This window comes from Barbatula barbatula, assembly GCF_947034865.1.
Source record: "Barbatula barbatula genome assembly, chromosome: 18".
Classification (NCBI taxonomy): Eukaryota; Metazoa; Chordata; class Actinopteri; order Cypriniformes; family Nemacheilidae; genus Barbatula; species Barbatula barbatula.
Genome location: NC_136781.1, coordinates 9,429,922 through 9,448,573, shown reverse-complemented (window position 1 = coordinate 9,448,573; position 18,652 = coordinate 9,429,922). Strand labels below are relative to the sequence as shown.

The following is an 18,652-nucleotide window of genomic DNA, read 5'->3' as shown; positions in this document are numbered from 1 at the left end:
TCCAGTCCAGTTACCTAAACACAAATGCTTATACAGTGGTCTGAAATTACAGTGAACTTAAATGAAAATGTATTTGTCTAAACATGTGTAAGTCCTGACAGAGCCACACAGCAATCTCTGTTTTTATGTCAGTTTCTTTAAGAGGTGAAATTAAATCCCCCCACCCTCTCTTGTCTTCAGACATGATCAGAGCCTGTCTATAATGCTTAGCCATTCGTATAACACCAATCTTCTAGTGCGGCTTCTAAATTAAAGCGTCTTAATTAAATCAATAAACTAATTGCAGGAGAAGCAATTCAACTTCGCTACTTTGATTCCGAGATGTTAACAAGTATTTTAACAGGCTCACTGACTCCACGCTGACACTTTCAATCAATGTGAGAGAGTGGGCTTTGTAGGCTCCAGTTTTCATTAATTGATTAGTTAGGCCTTCATAAATGGATTATGACACTATCAGGAGAATTTACTTGGAGGAGTGCCATAAAATTTAAGCGTGGAATAATAACAACAATAAAGGTAGAGCAGGTTATAAAAGAGCGGCAGAAATACGACAGTAGTAATTGTAAAATCGTTGAGGGGGAAAATGCACTTAGTGTATTAATAGACAAAAGGAGAAGTGGTGGGGTTGGGACAGGGGAGGGATGGTCCTTTATGTTCTGTGACCAGGAACCATAAATTTCATGAAATCAACCTTATTTGAACAAGGATTAATATAAATATATTTTGAATTAGTCCTCTAAGTTCCTGCATTGTTTTTTTTATTTGTTACAGTACCTCATAAAACAATACTGTTTCAATATTCTATTCTGTTCTGTTCTGTTCTGTTCTGTTCTGTTCTGTTCTGTTCTGTTCTGTTCTATTCTATTCTATTGTTTATCATGACACCACATACACATTTTTTTAGTTACTTTATCAGGTCACCTCACAAAATAATATACTCTGCAATTGTTACCAATTTCCACTAAATCTGATTTGACCCTTTTGTTTTCATGAACAACTTTACTCAAGAACATTTTCACTGTATATGTTTGCCTCAGGTGTTCAGTCTCTGCTGTCTGCATGTTGTTCTCACCTCTCACTTCTCTTCACACTTCTCATTCTTCTCATCAGTTGTTCCTTCCAGTCCCACTATGGCCTCCTCCACCAGTCTTCCCTCCAACTGCAGCAGCTCCTCGGGCATCTTCTCTTTCTCCCCGGCCAACATGGTGTCCGCTGTTAAACAGAAAAGCGCTTTTGCTCCCGTCGTACGGCCCCAGGTCTCACCGCCCCCTACCTGCACCAGTGCCAATGGAAATGGCCTCCAAGGTGAGAGATACAGCCGAATATCCATCAGACATGTAAAAATAGCTGGAATTGTTCACTTTCTACATACATTTTCATGATAATTTACTCACCCCTGTTGTCATCCAAGATGATTATAAATGTTTTCTTTAGTCGAAAAGAAATTAAGGTTTTTGATGAAAACATTCCAGGATAATTCTCCATATAATGGACTTCAATGGACTCCAAACGGTTGTCCAATTACAGTTTCAAAGGGCTTTAAACGATACCAGACGATGTATAAGGGTCTTATCTAGCGAAACAATCAGTAAAAATAAATTATATGCTTTATAAACACAAATGCTCACCTTGCTCTGATCTGCAAAGCGTGCTCACGAGTCAGTGTTTACAAATTGAACGTGCAAATTCTAAGGCAAACGGCGTTTACCAAAAAAAGGAGTTAAAAGATAAAACAACGATATCGGACGATTTTGAACTTGGAGGAGAAGGTGAGATGAATTTTCTCGCTCTCCCCTACCAACGTCAAGCGTGACCATTTCAACGTGATTAAGTGAAGTCGTAAGCCACTTTGCAGAACAGAGCAAGGCGAGCATTTGTGTTTATGAAGCATATACATTTTAATTATCATTAGAAAATGACTGATCGTTTCGCTAGAAAACTAAATTATTTTGAAAGTGAACAATTCCTTTAAATATCTAACTGTATTTTGGTTTTGTTTACAATACTGGAAGCCAGTGCTGTCAGATTTTTTAAATTCTGTGCAAGAAAAGGGGCCGTTCTCACAGGACGCATTCTGTTGTCTTTTTTATTGTTTAGTAAACATAGACCAGGCAGACCTCTCCTAACCTTCACACGTTTTCAAGTGTTTGTAAGTTTAAAAGACAAAGTTGAAATAGTTAAACTTTTTCAGCACAGAGATGTCAGTTTTAAAGCAATGGATCAGTCAGATCATGTCAGAAGGATAAGGATATATTAGGAACAGTGTTTCGGGTGGGTGGGTGGTTACGCACCCATAAACAAGTTTTTTGAAATCCAAACATTGTGCACAATAAAGCGTCCTGTGCAAGCTCTCCCCTCAGGCCTGCATTTCTATTTTAAAGTGTTTTGATTGACTCTCGTCTAACACCCAGACAGCTGTCATTTTGTCCTAACTTGCGGTAATCTGTTTGTACATTTGCTCCTCTGTGACCGAATTCATCTTTTGTTGCACTAAAGAAATAACTCTCTCTTTCTCTCTTTCTGTTTCCTCCCCCGTCCCTCTGCTCCCTCACTCTGCTTCCAGTAGATCAATCCTTTGTGGACTCTAGCAAGTACTCCAACTCCAGCTCCCTGCAGGGACTGGCCTTTTCCTGAAGTACGTTACACCTGTCTTACCCTCTTTCTTCACCATCTTCTTTTTCTATCCATTAACCCATCCGTCAGGGTGGCTTTCAGCGCATCCTCTTCATATTGGCTCGCCCTCCTCATGCTCGCTCACCGGGGCCAGCTGTGTGTTGTTAAATGCTTGCCATATGTGTTTCATTTCCTGTCTGACTTCCTGTTTTCTGTGTCAGCTCCTATCCTGGTTTAGTTGTGGCTGTGGGTGCAGTACACGAAGGGTTCTGTCAGTTATTAAACCATAAGTCAGTTACATTAAATTGTATTTAAAATAATAAATAGGTGAAGTGTCTGGATCACGTCTCACACATGTTTAATCAATTATAGATACTATATTACATATGTTTTTATTATAGTTTTGTGTGTGGCTTGTATTTATATGTATATATAAACACACAAACATGCATGTATATATTTAATATAAATTATATTCTGATATTAATGTGTATGTATGTATTTCAATATTTGTTATATTTACATGGATGTGTGTGCATTTATATGTATATAATATATAAATACAAACATTTATTTTGGAAACGATTTATCGCGATTAATACATAAGATTTTTATTTTTCTTGCGAAACAACTTATGTTGGGTGAAATTTATCCCAGACTATTCCTGACACACAACTGACCCCACAACTGTATTACTGTCTGACGTCAATAACAACATACGTTGACTGTTATCTGAAACAATGCAATTATATCAACTTCCCAATATTCATGACAGTTACTCTCTTTGTAGCATTTTGCCCTGAGCGCTGATCTTAAATATCTCGAGATCACACTGAGACAATATAAAAGTAATTGAGTGTTTGAGGCAGACATTCCTTATCTGCGAATGTGGAGTGCTTCCTTTCCGTGTGTTGATATGCACTCGGCACTCTGACCTGATGACCGATTGCCGGTCACCACTCATTTTTTTCTCCATTCCAAATGAGGCAGAGACACTCAGGAAATAACCCAGGAATTAGAGATGAGGGACCAGAGAGAGGAAATCAATAGGAAGCCAATATGTTACATGACAAATCTGGTACAGTGATGTGGCCTGCTGAGGAAAGGAGAGAGAAACACTTCTCGGTGCTCATGGGAGCTTCTCTCTCGGCCAATAATGAATAGAACAGAGACAAATGTTGGACTGAACATACAGTTGCTTAATGTTTGAGAACAAAAATTATTTATCTAAGCTGAAGCTATTTTTGTTTAAGTGTTGGCAACCAAGTTAATTTGGGTCAGGCTGTGTATACAGTGTGAGCACGTTTTATTAGTGTTGCTGTTTGTTTGTAATTGTCTCATAAAAATAATGTTCGCAAAAAATGTTTGTCAGTCCCCATAGGCACATGCAATAAACACTCAGGCGCTCATAGAAATGCAAAGGCACTGTTAAAAAAAAGGTTTCATCAAATAATAATAAATACAAACATACTAGTTTTATTCAGGACAGATATGTTATTATATATGACTGAAGCCTGTGGATTATATTAGATTAAACCTGGAACAATAATTTTAAGGTTTGTATTTAAAAGAAATAACTTCTTAAAGGGATAGTACACCCAAAAAATGTTGAAGTGGATACAGTGAAAATGAATGAGAAACGAGAATAGCTGTTGTAACCATTCGCTTTCATTGTGTAGAAGAAAATAGATAGATATCATTTTTTATGCTACACACAAGAATTTGGAACGACATTTTGCGATGAATTATCCCTTTAAACCACTGCACCTTATCAATTCTGCACCTTACTGAGTTTGTCCGATACACTCATGCTATACAACTACATGCTTACCTAAAGTCCCGTCCTTTGACTGTAAGAATATCCCGAACGTCTCCTCCAAACCTATACAGCTTTGTCCTCAGGGGAGAGAAACATTAGCTAATGCGTTGCAAAGCCGTCCTATAGTGTTATCACTAATTGGATTGATGAATTGTTCATATAATGGCTCCCTGATGGGAAGACTGATATACAGCCTGTAAAGCAAGTCACTATTTATCCTGACAATGACTCCAATTAAACACAGAGGACCTGCAACCTCCCTGGATCATACAGAATAAAGATTATTCTCACCCACTCTCAGGGAATTGTACATCCTTGTGATTAATGTACAACTTCACTGTGATCGAAAGCAAGGAGAATTACGGCTGAACAGGATCAGGGTCTCCTTAACATACAGTATTATTGCTTTCATTTAGACTTTCTCTGTCCCTCCTTCTTCAGCTGATTGAAGGCATATTTTACCCTAAGCCATAGTCTCTTTGTTTAGATGCGATCCATGTGTATTGTCTTCCATGTCTTTTTATTTGAATATACACTGGCCCCAAAGTTTTTGCAGTTAAGTCAACGCCATTATACTAAACATCAGGGACATGGACAGATAAAAATGATATTATCACTTTTGCACTTTTTTAATTACATCTTTTCTCAGAACAAACTTTTGAAAGTACAATGATTTTTAGACAATTTCTGGATCTAACAAACTATAAACTAAAATATCTACACTCGCCTCATGATAATATATATTTATATATAATAACTTTTATAATATAATATAATAACTTTTTCGTATTAATGGTTCTACAAAAAACCCTAAAAGGTTCATCACAGCGATGCCATAGAGGAACCATTTTTGTTTAAACAAAGACCCGGTTCTTTAAAGAATGTTTTCTTTCTTACGAACCTTTTTAGCCGCAAAAAACCTTTTGTGAAAAAGAAAGGTTCTTCAGATGTTAAAGGTTCTTTATGGAACCATTTGGACAAAAAGGGTTTTCCATTGCATCGGGAAGCACCTTTACTTTTAAGAGTGTAGGGCCACTGTATTCACTCCAATAAACTTCATGCTGTTGCGCAACACCTCAGTAACTGTATAGGGAATGGTTTGAATGGAAGAAATGTTTATTTCAGAGGTAGATTGCAAACACCCTCACTTTCTCTCTTTGTGCCAGGTTGGCTGTTTCTTGTTTTTCAATATTGAGATATGTTCTCCAGATGCTTAAACAGCTTTTCTTTGGGGATTATTGCATGACAGATGAAACTAAACAATCACGTGGCTTACTCTCCTTCTCTTTCTCCCATTCTCTTCTGTCTCTGTCTATCTTCTCATGACTAGTGATCCAAGGGATGATTGTTCCTCCCATGTAGGGGCTTCTGGGCTGCTAAAGAGGCACATTTGATTTCAGCTCTTGCCAGAGAATCTGAAGGCAGTTGCTGGTGGAGAAGAAAACCGAACTTTCGAAAACTCAGGCCTTTTAAAAAAAGGAATCTCTTTTTATGGGAAGAAGGTGTTTGTTTTCTTTTGTCTTTAAGCTACGTTCTGGACTGCTCTGCAGAAGGACATTTCCCCACGTACCCATGCAGAATGGAGGGATGGATCTCCTTTTGATTTGATGGGCTTTTTTGATGAATTTAATGATCATATGCCTTTTTTACGGACCTTATCGTGTATGACAAATGTGACACTTTAGGAGTGGGTGTGCCGCAACGTTTCTTGAGAGCTGGCTGTTGTGCAGCAGTGATGAGCGATGGCGCAGATCTCTGTTAACATTGACCAGTGTTTTTTTATCTAAACAGATACATTTCAAATTGTGCAAAATCCAAGACACACAAATCTCAGAGTTCAGAAATGAGAAGATGTAGGCCAACTGCTTGAAAACAAGAGGAGGGAATTTTTGCCCCAGGGAGAAGCCAACAAATAGTTTGCCATAATTGTTTTTTTCAAAGTTAAACCATACTCGCCATATTCACTTCTGTATCATAATTTTCGAGCAAAGAGTCAAACCCGAAGCATCTGGGTACCAGCCGGTATGGTTATGATGTACGAAAGCTATTTAAAAGTTATTAAAAGCTGTCATGCTCTAATTTTTTGGTGAACTATTCGCTCAGGCCCAGATCTTTTCTCAAAGAGATTAATCCTGTTTAAATATGATATGACGATGAAAGTATTTATGTTAAGACAAATATTTGATAAGCAGAGATATGCAGTAAACAAACAACTGTACTGAAGGAAAGGGACAAAAGCCCCCAGCTGCCATTTCATGTTCTTTTAAAATCTTATGAATTGTATGCGTGCTCAAAGAATGTGATGACATATGATGACTTTTTATCTTTGTTTTGCTTTGTTCATGGAAAAATTTAAACTGTGATGTAGATTTGATGTTTTTGGTTTGCTGTGTCACTGATGAAGGATGTAGGTAAAATGAAGTGTATCAGAGCAGACTGTTAAAACAACCCCCCTTGTGTTTCTTTGGCTTGTTTTGAGGGACATAACTTGAATTTGGCTAAATTTCAACAGCATTGTGTAGAATGCTCTTCAAATGTGTCAAACACCCAACATATAGCAGTTTGATTGGCTAAGATTGGTGGTCGTCTATTTTTGTAGATTTACTTTCTGCTGCCAAAGTCTTTTTCTATCTCAAAATGGCTTAAGGCAGCTTAACAGCACTGATAATGAGTTTATGTAATACATTACAAAAATCTCACCAACATCAGCAAACTACAAACAAGAAACATGGATTCTGGAAAAAAGAGGGGTATCTCTGTAAAATATCCATATAAATAATGTATGTATATCCAGACTTTGTATATTTCTTTTCTCCCCAAAGCTTCTTTTAAATACTTTTTGTGATCTGTTCACTTTCATCACCCAGCCTGGTTTTTATTGTTCATGTCTCCATTTTGGTCCATGTTTTGTATCATGTTGCTTGGCTTCCATTTTTTTAAGTTTTATTCGTGAAAAAGTCATTGTCTATTTTTGTATAATTTGTAAGTTAAAAACAATTGTTTTCCTTTTGGAAATTTGTAATGTATGGCAAAAACGTAGCATCTCACAGCATTCAGTTATGTAGATTTTTAAATATATAAATATATATATATATATATATATGATGAATATATAAATCTATATCTTTTTTTCTTCGAGGCTTACAGAATCTGTACTATTGTAATAATATGCATGGTCTCTTCTATGAGAGTGATGGTTTTATTTTGTGTGTCAAATCTAGAAGGATGTTATGACGTTTTATTATACTTTATTCCCTGTTTCTTCTTTTCCTTTTTTATTTATCTAATTATTTATGCCTGCTTATAGATCTGTCTATTCCATTTTTTCTTCCGCGCATATCAGTACCAGCAGTATAGATGCCTTAACAATGCAAACCCATAAGCGTACAATCATTTGTACAGATCTCACAACCACCACCACGGTAGCCACAGAGTCCCTTAAGGGAATATCATTTTTAACAGCGAAAAGCACAAATTGGTCATTTTTACCTAAAAGCAAAGACTTTTTTGTCAGTTTTCAGTTGTTTGTATGAAGGATAATGAGAAGGAACTTTGTATTTTGAAGAGAGACTATATGTTTCAGATTTTATGTTGCAGCATTGGGTTGTGGTTTGCACTTTCTCATTAATTTAAAGTAAAACGCTGCCTTTTAATTTTATTTCCGTTTGTGATGTTATAGTAATGTCCGCCACGTTCAAGTTAAGGGGGAAGCTAAAAGCCATATTCTACAGTGTCACCATTAGCTCTGAAGGTGAAGCTTTGATGATATTACACTTTAGCTGGAGGTGCACGTAACCCTGCGTGCTCTACAGCTCTCTATAAGGTACAGTCGACATATTTCTCACCCCGAGCGAGATGACTTATATCAGAGCACAATGCCTCGCCCCCGGGGCAGAGGTGCTGACAGCCAGTCTGTTACACTCTCACATCAGTTCTCTTTCTTGGGCCTTGTAACAATATCGCCAATGGAACCGTGAATGTTTAAGCTTCAGGGCTCTTTCATGAATGGTTTAAGTAGTGTCATTCTGTAGCGTGTGTCTGCAATCTGCCATCTAACTAGAAAAGTGGCTTTTAATACGCCAGCGTGGGGTCTATGTGCGAGAGGACTTTTTAAACAAACAGGACTGAAGATGGAGGCCTGTTTTGGCCACTTCTTTTATGTTGTGAGCTGGATTTTTCTTTTCATGTGATTATAATTACAAATGCGGTAGTTACACAATGATTACTTTGTTAGTGGCTCCATCACAGCGATTAAGATGAGCCTCTGATAAAGCAACAAGAATTTGATACGAAACAGAACTCAAACCAAAAAGCTGGTCTCCTTTTTCTGCCTCCTAATGCTGTGTTTGTTTGTTTGTGCTTTTCATTTTTGACTGGATACACACTGAACCGTTCTATTGATAGGAAAACTCAAGACAAAAACTACTGTATAGATTGTTATCATTTTTGATGAAAGTTGTAAAATAACTTTTCAAAGTCCACAATATTAAATTAAAGTTCTTCTTGTCTGTGATTTGTGTTATTAGTCTTTTGTGTTTCTTAGGCTGAGTGGAAGTGGGAAGCAGATGTTGGGGGCATGTTAGCAACATAGACATTACAAGTGTTTTATTTTTTTACTGTCTCATCACCAACAGATGTCTGATCAGTAATTATCTCACGGGAGCGATCTCTCGCTGGACTCAGCCCAGTTTCCGTCTACCCCTATACATAACCCACCATTACCCCTTAAAGTAGCACATTTTAATGAGCCCCATTCATTAAATTATTATGTACCTGAAAGCATAATGAATGTGGGCTCAGACTTTCGCAAACATGTTAATGATGGGCTCCTCAACTTATTAATTGAATCCCACATTGCATTTAATTGACTCATCATTTGCATTTATGGTCATCAGCAAAAAGTTATCTCTTTTTTTTGTTCGCATATTTAATGTAAGATGCTCTTGATCTGATTAGCTTGTAAAAGTCACCGGCGGGATTTCTGCTGACCTGATTGCATTGCGCAAACTTCACCCCAGCACATGGCTCAAAAGAGCGCTTCAGGTGACCCTGAAACATTAATGATATGCAGGTTTTGATAGTTTATATCATCAGCCACTGAATCAAAAGACAAACTGGGTTCATTAGAAGACAAATCGGTAGTTATAAGCTAGCTTAAAAAAAGAATAAACATCACCAGACAGAATTAAGGAGTCACTTTTGTAAAAATAGGTTTTTAAATTTCACCAATTCATTTTCATTTATCAAATCATGTTTAATGTGATTCATGATGAATTATAATCTTAAAGTGACATTTCACCCAAAATGGAAAATGTCCTCACCCTCAAGTTGTTCTAAATCTTTATACATTTATTTGAACACAGATATTTTGAAGAATGCTTGTAACCAAACAATTCTTGTCTCACCATAGACGATATTTCTTGTCTGGGGAATGTTTGACTATGCCATTGTAAATTGTCCTATACTATGGTGGCCAAGAACTCTTTGGTTACAAACATTTCTCCAAATATCTTTCTCGATGTTCATCAGAACAAAGACATTTACACAGATTTGGAACAACGCAAGGGTGAGTACATTTTTTAATAAAACTGTCCCTTTAATTCAAGTCAGGGGCAGGTAAGAACACTGTTGTTGGTGTTTTTCAAATCATTTTTTAACCAAAAAGTATGGATTCCAGCGTTAGTTAATTTGCACACCACTGGTAAGCTTATAGTACCCTTTTCATTTGGTGGCATCAGAAGCCACAGGTTGCTTTACTGTTCTTTAAATTTTTATGTAGCCGTCTGGTTCCAAAGCCTCAGTGTTTCGTGTTGCTAATTGTCCGTTTTATGTTCGTATTTTAGATCAGCCAGCTGCTCTATGAACGTAAGATGGCAGAACTTTAGATAGCCATTAGCTAATGGATTATTGAGAGACATGACCACCCTCCTCGTCCCCCAACCTTCAGTCTAAACCCCGCAGTGAAGCACTTTGCAAACAAAGACTGCTTTGAACATTAAACATCCCAAGCAAATGATAATGCAGCTCTCTCTCTCTCTCTCTCTCTCTCTCCTCTCCCCTCTCTCTATCTTTCGCTCTGTCTTCATCACTTAACCCAGGGGAAGGCTGTCTGGAAGCTAATGTACAGGAATGAGTGATAGATGACAATCTGAACAGAGGTGTGCATGCATCTCTCCCCACTCATCGATGTTGACAGTCAATGACAGAACTCTATCGAGCAAATCGGCTCTCTTCCAGCATTAATGGGTGTGCTGATTATTTTTATATAGCACTTGAAAAGCAGGCGCAACAGAATTTTATTTACAGGGCATGTCATTCAATTGTTCATTGCTCAACAACCTTTAAGTTTACCATTAAATAAAAAGTAATTCATGCAAATACCCTTGCCTAAACCCAAAAATAAATAAATATAGCTTCTCCCATGAGCAAGAATACAACGGAGAAAGGAGAGCTGCAAGATATCTTTGAGAGGGAAAACAGGGGTCCCACTGGGGAGCTCGGGGAGAATGAAGAAAAGGAGAAAACAAGGAAAGAGCAAGACAAAGACAAAGAACTGAAGAAACCGAAAAAAATTTGAAAGAATAAAAAACCACAAGAGAGGAGAGGATGCAGAGAGAAACGGCGAGCGAAGGGTCTTCACAGCCTGTGGAGAGAATAGAACAGTCGCTGGAGATCAGAAAGCAATGTTCGAACCAATGCGGGACGGAACCAAAAGAGAAAAGGATATGTTGCCTGGTCCCTGAGCTTGGAGGTGCAGGTAGGGGGGTGGCACTCCCGAGGGATCCAGGCCTGTCATCAGAAAATACAAAAACACTGCAGGCCGAGCCAAGGGGATTGTGGGATGTGGGGAATTAGGGGTAGAGGGGGTTGGGTCTCTGTTTCAGCCCAGGGCCTCTTCACACACACACACAATGTAAGGTATTGACGCTGTTTGTCCTCCTGTGTGCCAGGCACTTCAGAGGAACAGAATGATACAAAGAATCCAAACGTCCATGACCTTTTCATGACTTTGCTGTTTAACTCATCAGGTCTTCAACAGGTCATAAAGGACAAAACATTATATGGGATGAGTGAAACTCCCGCTCTGAGGTTAAGCAAGATGCATATTGATTATGAATTCATTGTTGTGGCTATTTAATTTTAATTGTAGAGTTTAGGTGTTTGGACTTGATGTATGTTAAACTGGCAAAATGGTTGTAATGGTAATGACACCACAACTAAGGGACAGGCATAATTTGCATGAATTATTAAAAAAAATGTACACAATACCTTTGTTTTTATTTCTGTCTTAATTTGTATCCCCAAAGTTGAAAATATTTCAATAACACAGTTATGTTACAGTTAATATATAGTTCATATTTGAGCCCATTAATTAATTTTTAAGAACCTCGGTCAGAAGATGTTGTTTTTCACTATAGTGACCTCAATATGTTAAAAATCGAGTTTATTTGCAAAAGAGATAACGCTGTTTAAAGTTTTTATTGTGTTAGTTAGCTGTATTTTTTGTTATTATTACTTAATCAAAACAACCCAACTTTAGTTTGTTTGATATTAATTGGAATGCACCAAATGTTATCTGTTTATTTTCAGTGTTTTTGCCAATGAGATCTTCGTTTTTTATGATGGATTGCTCTAACTGAAGAATATATCTGGGACACAAAGTTAATCATGTTAGAGGTATTTGAGTAATAAAGAAATAATTGGAAAGGGCATAGAATAATATTTTTGAGTGTTTTAATATTTGTGTCACATATATGTAACAAAACCGAATTTTTTTTTATGTCAATAGTCTTTTGAATAATCTGTCATAAGCAGTCTTATTCTTACTTTTTGATTGTTGCATGTTTGTCCAATAACAGTGATACAGACTTGACTTGACTTGACTCTAGATTTTTTGCACTATAGACAGTTCCCTCAAGACATGACTGAAGATTTACTGCTATTAAAGTGCACTGAGAGAAAAGGGCAAAATCATAAATCAGGATTTACCTCATATCCTGCACATCAGGGTCTATCTTCAGCAGTTTGAGCTCTGCATCACACACTCTTAGCTCCCCCATGATCAAGCTTCCACAAAGGCTCTGACTGATATTTGTTGTGGGCATTTGTAATGTAATGCGTGTAGCTTAATGCTTTAGACACCATGGAAAGCTTTTGTTCTGTTGTAGATCTACAAAAGACTAAAGTACAATAGCGTAATCAATGACCTTATAACGAATACATCATAACCCATCGAATATAATCCGGCATTAACAGAACATTGTTCAATGAAAAAAATATTTTATTTCCAGTTGAAACAAAATTAAAATATTTTCTGATAAGGTGATGCACTGGATAGTTTACATTTACATTTACACGCATCAAAACGCATCAAAAACTAGTCCATTAAAGCCTAGCACAGTATACAAAGCTAAGAACAGTGAGGTTAGTAATTTTTTTATTTTATTTTTTTAATAAGAAGGAAAGGGATTAGGATAAATCAATCAGCGATGTGTTGACGGAAGAGATGCGTTTTCAGGCGTTTTTCAAAGAGAGTTTGCACAAAAATGAAATGATTTCATCATTTACTAAGCACAAAAACCGCAGTGACATTTCTCAAAATATCTTCCTTTGGAATAAAGAGTTATAAAACAGTTCTTGAATTGCATGAGGGTGATAAATGATGACAGAATGTTTATGTTTGGGTGAATTATCCCTTAAAGGGCAATTTGGTGCTGCTTATCAGTAAACCCATCTTCTGCACTGTACATCCATTTTCCAAGTTACACGGAACGGAAATATAAACATGACACTTCCCATGTCCTACCCATGCTCCTCAGCATGACCGTGTGTAAATCTCACCTCAATAACACCCACAGTAGGTGTCGCACCCCACCGCACCGTGGCTGGGTCTCACTGCCGTGCTTGTTGTGTTTGATATTTATTCTAATTGCGGGTAATTTGCTGTGAGTAGGACTAATGAGAAGGTCGGAGGGACCTAATGGATGATGGAGGCTGCATTTAGTCGTTTCCATATCACAGGTGGCACGGCAGCGAACGAGGCTGCGTGAACTCTGTTAGACAAACCCGCATATATTAGCGTTCTTTTGATTGCTCCGGCTATTCTCACCTCCTGCTGTGGCTGCCAATTGGCTGTGATTCAGTAAATTGTCTGCAGAGTGGCAGAGGAGTGAGATAGCTGAATTATGAATGTGGAGCCATTAGTGCAGGTATCGGTGTGTTTAGCTGTTTATTCCACGGCGGTAATTATTTATCACAATGTGTGGTTATGATTACTACATCATAAAGCAGATAAATGGACAGGGACACGGCAATAAATCCACAAAGCTAGTAGAGCATGTGGACGTCACTCAATTATGCCAGGTGCATTTTGGGCCAGTGCATTATACATTTGTGATCTTTGGCTTCTCTGATACCTGATTGACCAGGGTGACTTTCAACCGCTTTCAACTTTAAAGGAACAGTTCACTCAAAAATAAAAATTCCGTCTTCATTTAATCACCCTCAAAATATCTGTGTTCTGATATACAAGATATTTGGGGGAATACTTGAAACTAAACAGTTCCTGACCACCTTGCTTCATAAATTTCTGTGCTATGTTGAACTCAAAAGAAGATATTTTGGAGAATGTCGAAAAGCAAGCATCCAAATATTCTTGAGAACAAAGAAATGTATACACATTTAAAACAACTCAAGGGTGGTAAATGATGACAGAACTTTTCTTTCAGTTAACTGTCCCATTAAGGTTTTACTTGTTTTCATTCAACATCACTATCATTAACAAGGGCCTATTATTCTTATATGCCCAAGTGATGGTCCCAACTGAACATAACATAGGAACATGTAATTGTTGTTATCTTGTATAGAAGTGATTCTGGGTGACATTTGAACATGTTGCAAATCAGCCCTTGATTTGTTCTTAATAGGGTCAGAATGGAAGCGTGTTTGTTTGACAGGCTTCTAAATTTACAGACACATTGATTGATGCCATAACAATTTCACACGTTATATAGATTCTTTTCTTTTAATTAAGTTTCCTAAGCATCATTAAGTGCCATTATATTGTAATGAGAAAACTGCAAAGTCACAAAAGAAGCTAATTGGTGATTAATGTTGTGTATCAGTGACAGAAAACGGAAGATTTGCAATTTAATGAGACAGTTCTGTATTTAAATGCTGAATTTGTAAAAACGTAAATAGCTATAGCTGTCCGTCTGGCTATCTATCTCAACACAACGATAAAACAAGCCACAGCTGTCCTTATAACAATACACAAAAATCCTGCGAAAGGAATTATGGTTTATTATAGGAGGGCTCCCTGGTTTATAAACACAGCACAAGAAAATAAATGTGTACGTTTGTTTTCCTTTCCTATCTGTGTTTCTCTCTCTGTCTTTCTCGGGTCTCCACATAGTTTACATGTCCGTCAATCCATCTCTGCTTCCTGCGTGCGTCTGATTGTGAAATATCTCTTTCCATCCACACAATTATCTCTACCACCACCCCGTGCTCCGTCTTGGCGCGGGTTTAGCCGGCTCCTGGCTCATCTCCTCTGGGCTTGAGGGCTTGTGAAAGCCTCCTGTTTACAGGCCCCGTTGCCCACTAAAATCAGCTACAGATTCCCATTAATTTCTGGTTGTTGCTATTGTAGCCTGGCCAATGAAACAGTGTGTGACCACCGCACAGCCCTATCCACTTTGGAGCGGAGGCTGCCAAGGCTCTGTTTAACCCTGTGTGCGGGAGAGGGCAGGAACATATAACTCTTCCTAATGTATTGTCCCTCGTACAGGCTTCAACAGCCCCTTCTACTAGTGCGCCGCTATTCATTACCGCTAATTTGACGTGTTTACGGCCTGCCTTCCTTATATTAGATACTTAAAGGAATCGATCGGGCTTAAATCGAAACACCTACAGCCGCACAAACATGTCAATACGGAGATGAGTGCTTAATCTCAAGGACCAAAGAATTTACGCCCGGGGGGAGGAAACTTTGCACCTCTAATTTATGTATGTTGCCCAATTACGGTGGAGCGTACACAGGCGTGAGCGTGTACAGATTTGAGGGAGAGATGAAGAAGAGCCTTGTCCTCAGGGGATATGTGTTCTGTACTGTATTGAGGGAATGCCTTCCAATTCATCCACGTGGACCTTTTTTGTGAATGAGCTTAAACAGTGGTGTGCATCTAGTGAAAAGGGGAAGATAGGATAAGAAGGATTCTCCATGACTTCGGAACTCTGGGAATGATTATGTGAAGACGTGAATTTGGCACTTTGTAACCCCAATAAACAGTGAGGTGTTTATGCTGAAGTGGGCGTTGTGTGAGTCTGGCTCTGTGTGTTTATTTGTGTGCGTGTGTGTGTCAGAAAGAGACAGACAGAAAATACAAGGTTGTTATCGCAAACTACAGCTATTATCTGTAAGGTCAAGATGACAGATTTTAAACAGACTTGTTGGTATACGTATAGGGGCCTAAAATGTAGGGTTATGGCAACAGAAAAGAAGGAAATATGTAATAGCAAGTACCTTCAATTATTATAGATGCAATAGCTGTCTGTGTCTGGTGTAGTGTTGCCTCAAACTTGTCTAATGGCTTCCAGACCTGTAGGTCATCTGTGTGTTCTTCCATCATTCTGACGTCCTGGGTGTACTATTGGAGTCGATCTAATCACCGTGCCCAAACGCCCCGTGGGCTTTACAGTACTCTGTGCTGCCCCTCAACTTCTGAATCTGAATTAGCCCCTTATGCTGAGAGCCAGGGAGCAAATCTCACAGGTACTACACGGTATGCTTGTAAAACTACATCCTCATGTTTAGGCTGCCGTTTGGCACATTTTGCGGAGCAGTTTTTTCATCTTGGATTAAATGGTGGGTGAAAATGGGAGGGTGCCAGAATGAGCCCATTTTACACGCTTTATGGATTTATTTTCATCGAAACAATGATAAACTTTAGATTCTTTCCACCATCGAATCGCAGCCTGTGGAAACCGGTCAGAAAAGCAAACAATCCTAACTGATTTTTATAATGAACCAAGGGGCAGTAACTCTTCCACCCCCACCCCAGTGGCCAAGCTCTCCTTAGCCCACTTCCATTCTGTGTTTTTCTTCTTCGTTTTTTCTTTTCGCCTGGGTGGGGGGGCATCCAGAGGAAGCACAAATGGGGAGCACAGCACATATTTCAGATTTATGAAGTTTGGACACTCCTCGCGTTCCAACATGAAAAAGAGAGGGAAAAAAGGTCCTCATCTGGAAATAATTAGGCTTTTTTGTCTTCCTCTCAGCATTAACGTAACATGACAGCCTGTAAGCATTTTTGTGCCATATTTCAAAGTTATGGTTTATAAACATCTGTTGAAGCTCTCTTGCACACTCTTGGGAAAAGGGGATCTTTTTTCCACATTGCGCTCTGTTTGTGTTGGGATCAGGGAGGTGAGAAAGTCCAGCGATGTAAGGGGCCGTTGTTCTGTGCTGGAGCTGGGGGCAGCGGGTGGGAGGCAGGTATGAAACATTTTGGCCTCTCTCAGACCTCCGGCTTCCTCAAAGTGCCACACACACACATTAACAGCTAATGGTAAAGCATCCAGCAGTCCTCAGGTTAGCCTGACCTGGGCAGGTCACAGCACCCTTTAAATCAGATAGATCTTTCTAAGTACTCATTGGAAAGACAAAGCACAAATGAAATGTATTTCATATTTTCTTTCGATAGTAATGAGATTAGATGGAGAGTCAATGGAAAGATTTGCTTTTGTATTTTCTTCAGCAAAATAAACTCACATGCTCAACAATGTCTCTGATTTGCATTTGAAATGTGTTTTTTCACATTTATTATAAGTTTAATATAGGTTTGATACTCTAACTATGTGCAAACAATGATCTCACTTGTTATAAACATATTTTTATTTTTTTAATTAATTTTAGGAGAAACATCTGCGATAAAGCTAGTACTTAAAGAAACTGAAAATTCACCTCAGCTATGAAATAGCAACCTCTAAGCTATATAGTTTTCTTCTGGGTATCTTTCCTCACTGTTTTTAAATCATCAATGACTCATTGGCTTTTCACATTGAATGATTTAAGAAGTTAACAGAAGAATGCTGGTTTCACACAGGATTGGGTTACATTTTCCATTTACGTTTCAGTACTGTGTGTACCGTTTTCTTGCTTCTCACATTAAAATCTAACCCCTACATTGACCGTTTTGGTTTTACATATTCTTGTTGTGCAATATGAAGGTTTTTATTTCATATGTATGATTTTGCCAGATGCTCCGGTGGTCCATGGTTGAACATGTCGGTCTATTTTTGAACCTCCATCTTGAGAAGGGCTCATGGGAATCTTTTAAAAGTCATGCTTCTCTTATGAAAAATACCTTGTGTGTATCCGACAATAGTTCTCTTTCCTTTCACCAGTAACAAAGGATACATTGATTATGCTTCTAAAAGAAAGTCTGTCCCACAGCGGACCAGTGTCTGATGTGTTTTTCTTGGCCAGCTCAAGTTAAACTTTTGTCATTCACTCAGCATATTTTAACAAATTAGAAACATTAGAAACCCAAACCAGAGCAATGTTTTGGTTTCGACATTTCAGTTCCACAATTACATTTTAAAACACAACCAAATTGTTTGACAGCAGAATTGAAAAACTTAAAACAACTATCTATATTTGAAACACATGCTTTTGGAATTAAAACAACACAGAACCATGAAGGTCATGTGAATACTCTCAATCTCTTGTCATATGATCACTGTTAGACATGTATTTATTTCCTCTGTAACAATAAAAGGTACTTGTTATAGCGCACACTGACAGAGGTGTGCACAAGGAGACCACGTTTATATTTATATGCACTTTTCGTGAACTTGCATATAATTCCTTCTGAATTCTGCCTAGGATCACTGACACACCCATTCATAAACTCAACACACAGACTGATCACAGTTAAAATCAAAGTGAAACAAAGCATCACAGTCTCGGTGAGGAGCAACATCCGAACATCAGTGAAGCACGATGAGAAAGGTCTTTGTCACAGCTGTTTTCTCATCAGGAGTGACCTGTTTTTTCTGGCCCTTCTCTGAAGTGTGTCTTGAATTTCAGCCAGATGGATGGAGTTGCCCACGGCCACCACACATACAATGGGCAATGGATTTCATTTACTTAGTGGGTTTCCTTATTTAGCACTACATCTATCAACAGCTTTCTCCATATTCCTTTAAAGGGACAGT

At 38.2% G+C, this 18,652-nt stretch overlaps 1 protein-coding gene across 6 annotated transcripts in view; it reads left to right on the top strand.

Annotated features, from left to right (window-relative positions):
- The window catches only part of ebf1a (EBF transcription factor 1a), a 103,995-nt gene extending 95,050 nt beyond the window's left edge, over nt 1-8,945 (top strand). For 2 of the 6 annotated variants that reach the window (XM_079479766.1, XM_079479763.1), the window contains 3 exons: nt 1,111-1,305; nt 2,567-2,635; nt 5,763-8,945. In XM_079479766.1, the coding sequence (XP_079335892.1) occupies nt 1,111-1,305; nt 2,567-2,634 (263 nt within the window). In that variant the 3' untranslated portion in view covers nt 2,635; nt 5,763-8,945. Of the gene's footprint in view, nt 1-1,110; nt 1,306-2,563; nt 2,636-5,762 lie in introns of all 6 variants that reach the window. The other 4 variants (XM_079479765.1, XM_079479762.1, XM_079479767.1 and 1 more) reach the window with 2 other exon arrangements.
- Nucleotides 8,946-18,652: the final 9,707 nt, after the last annotated feature.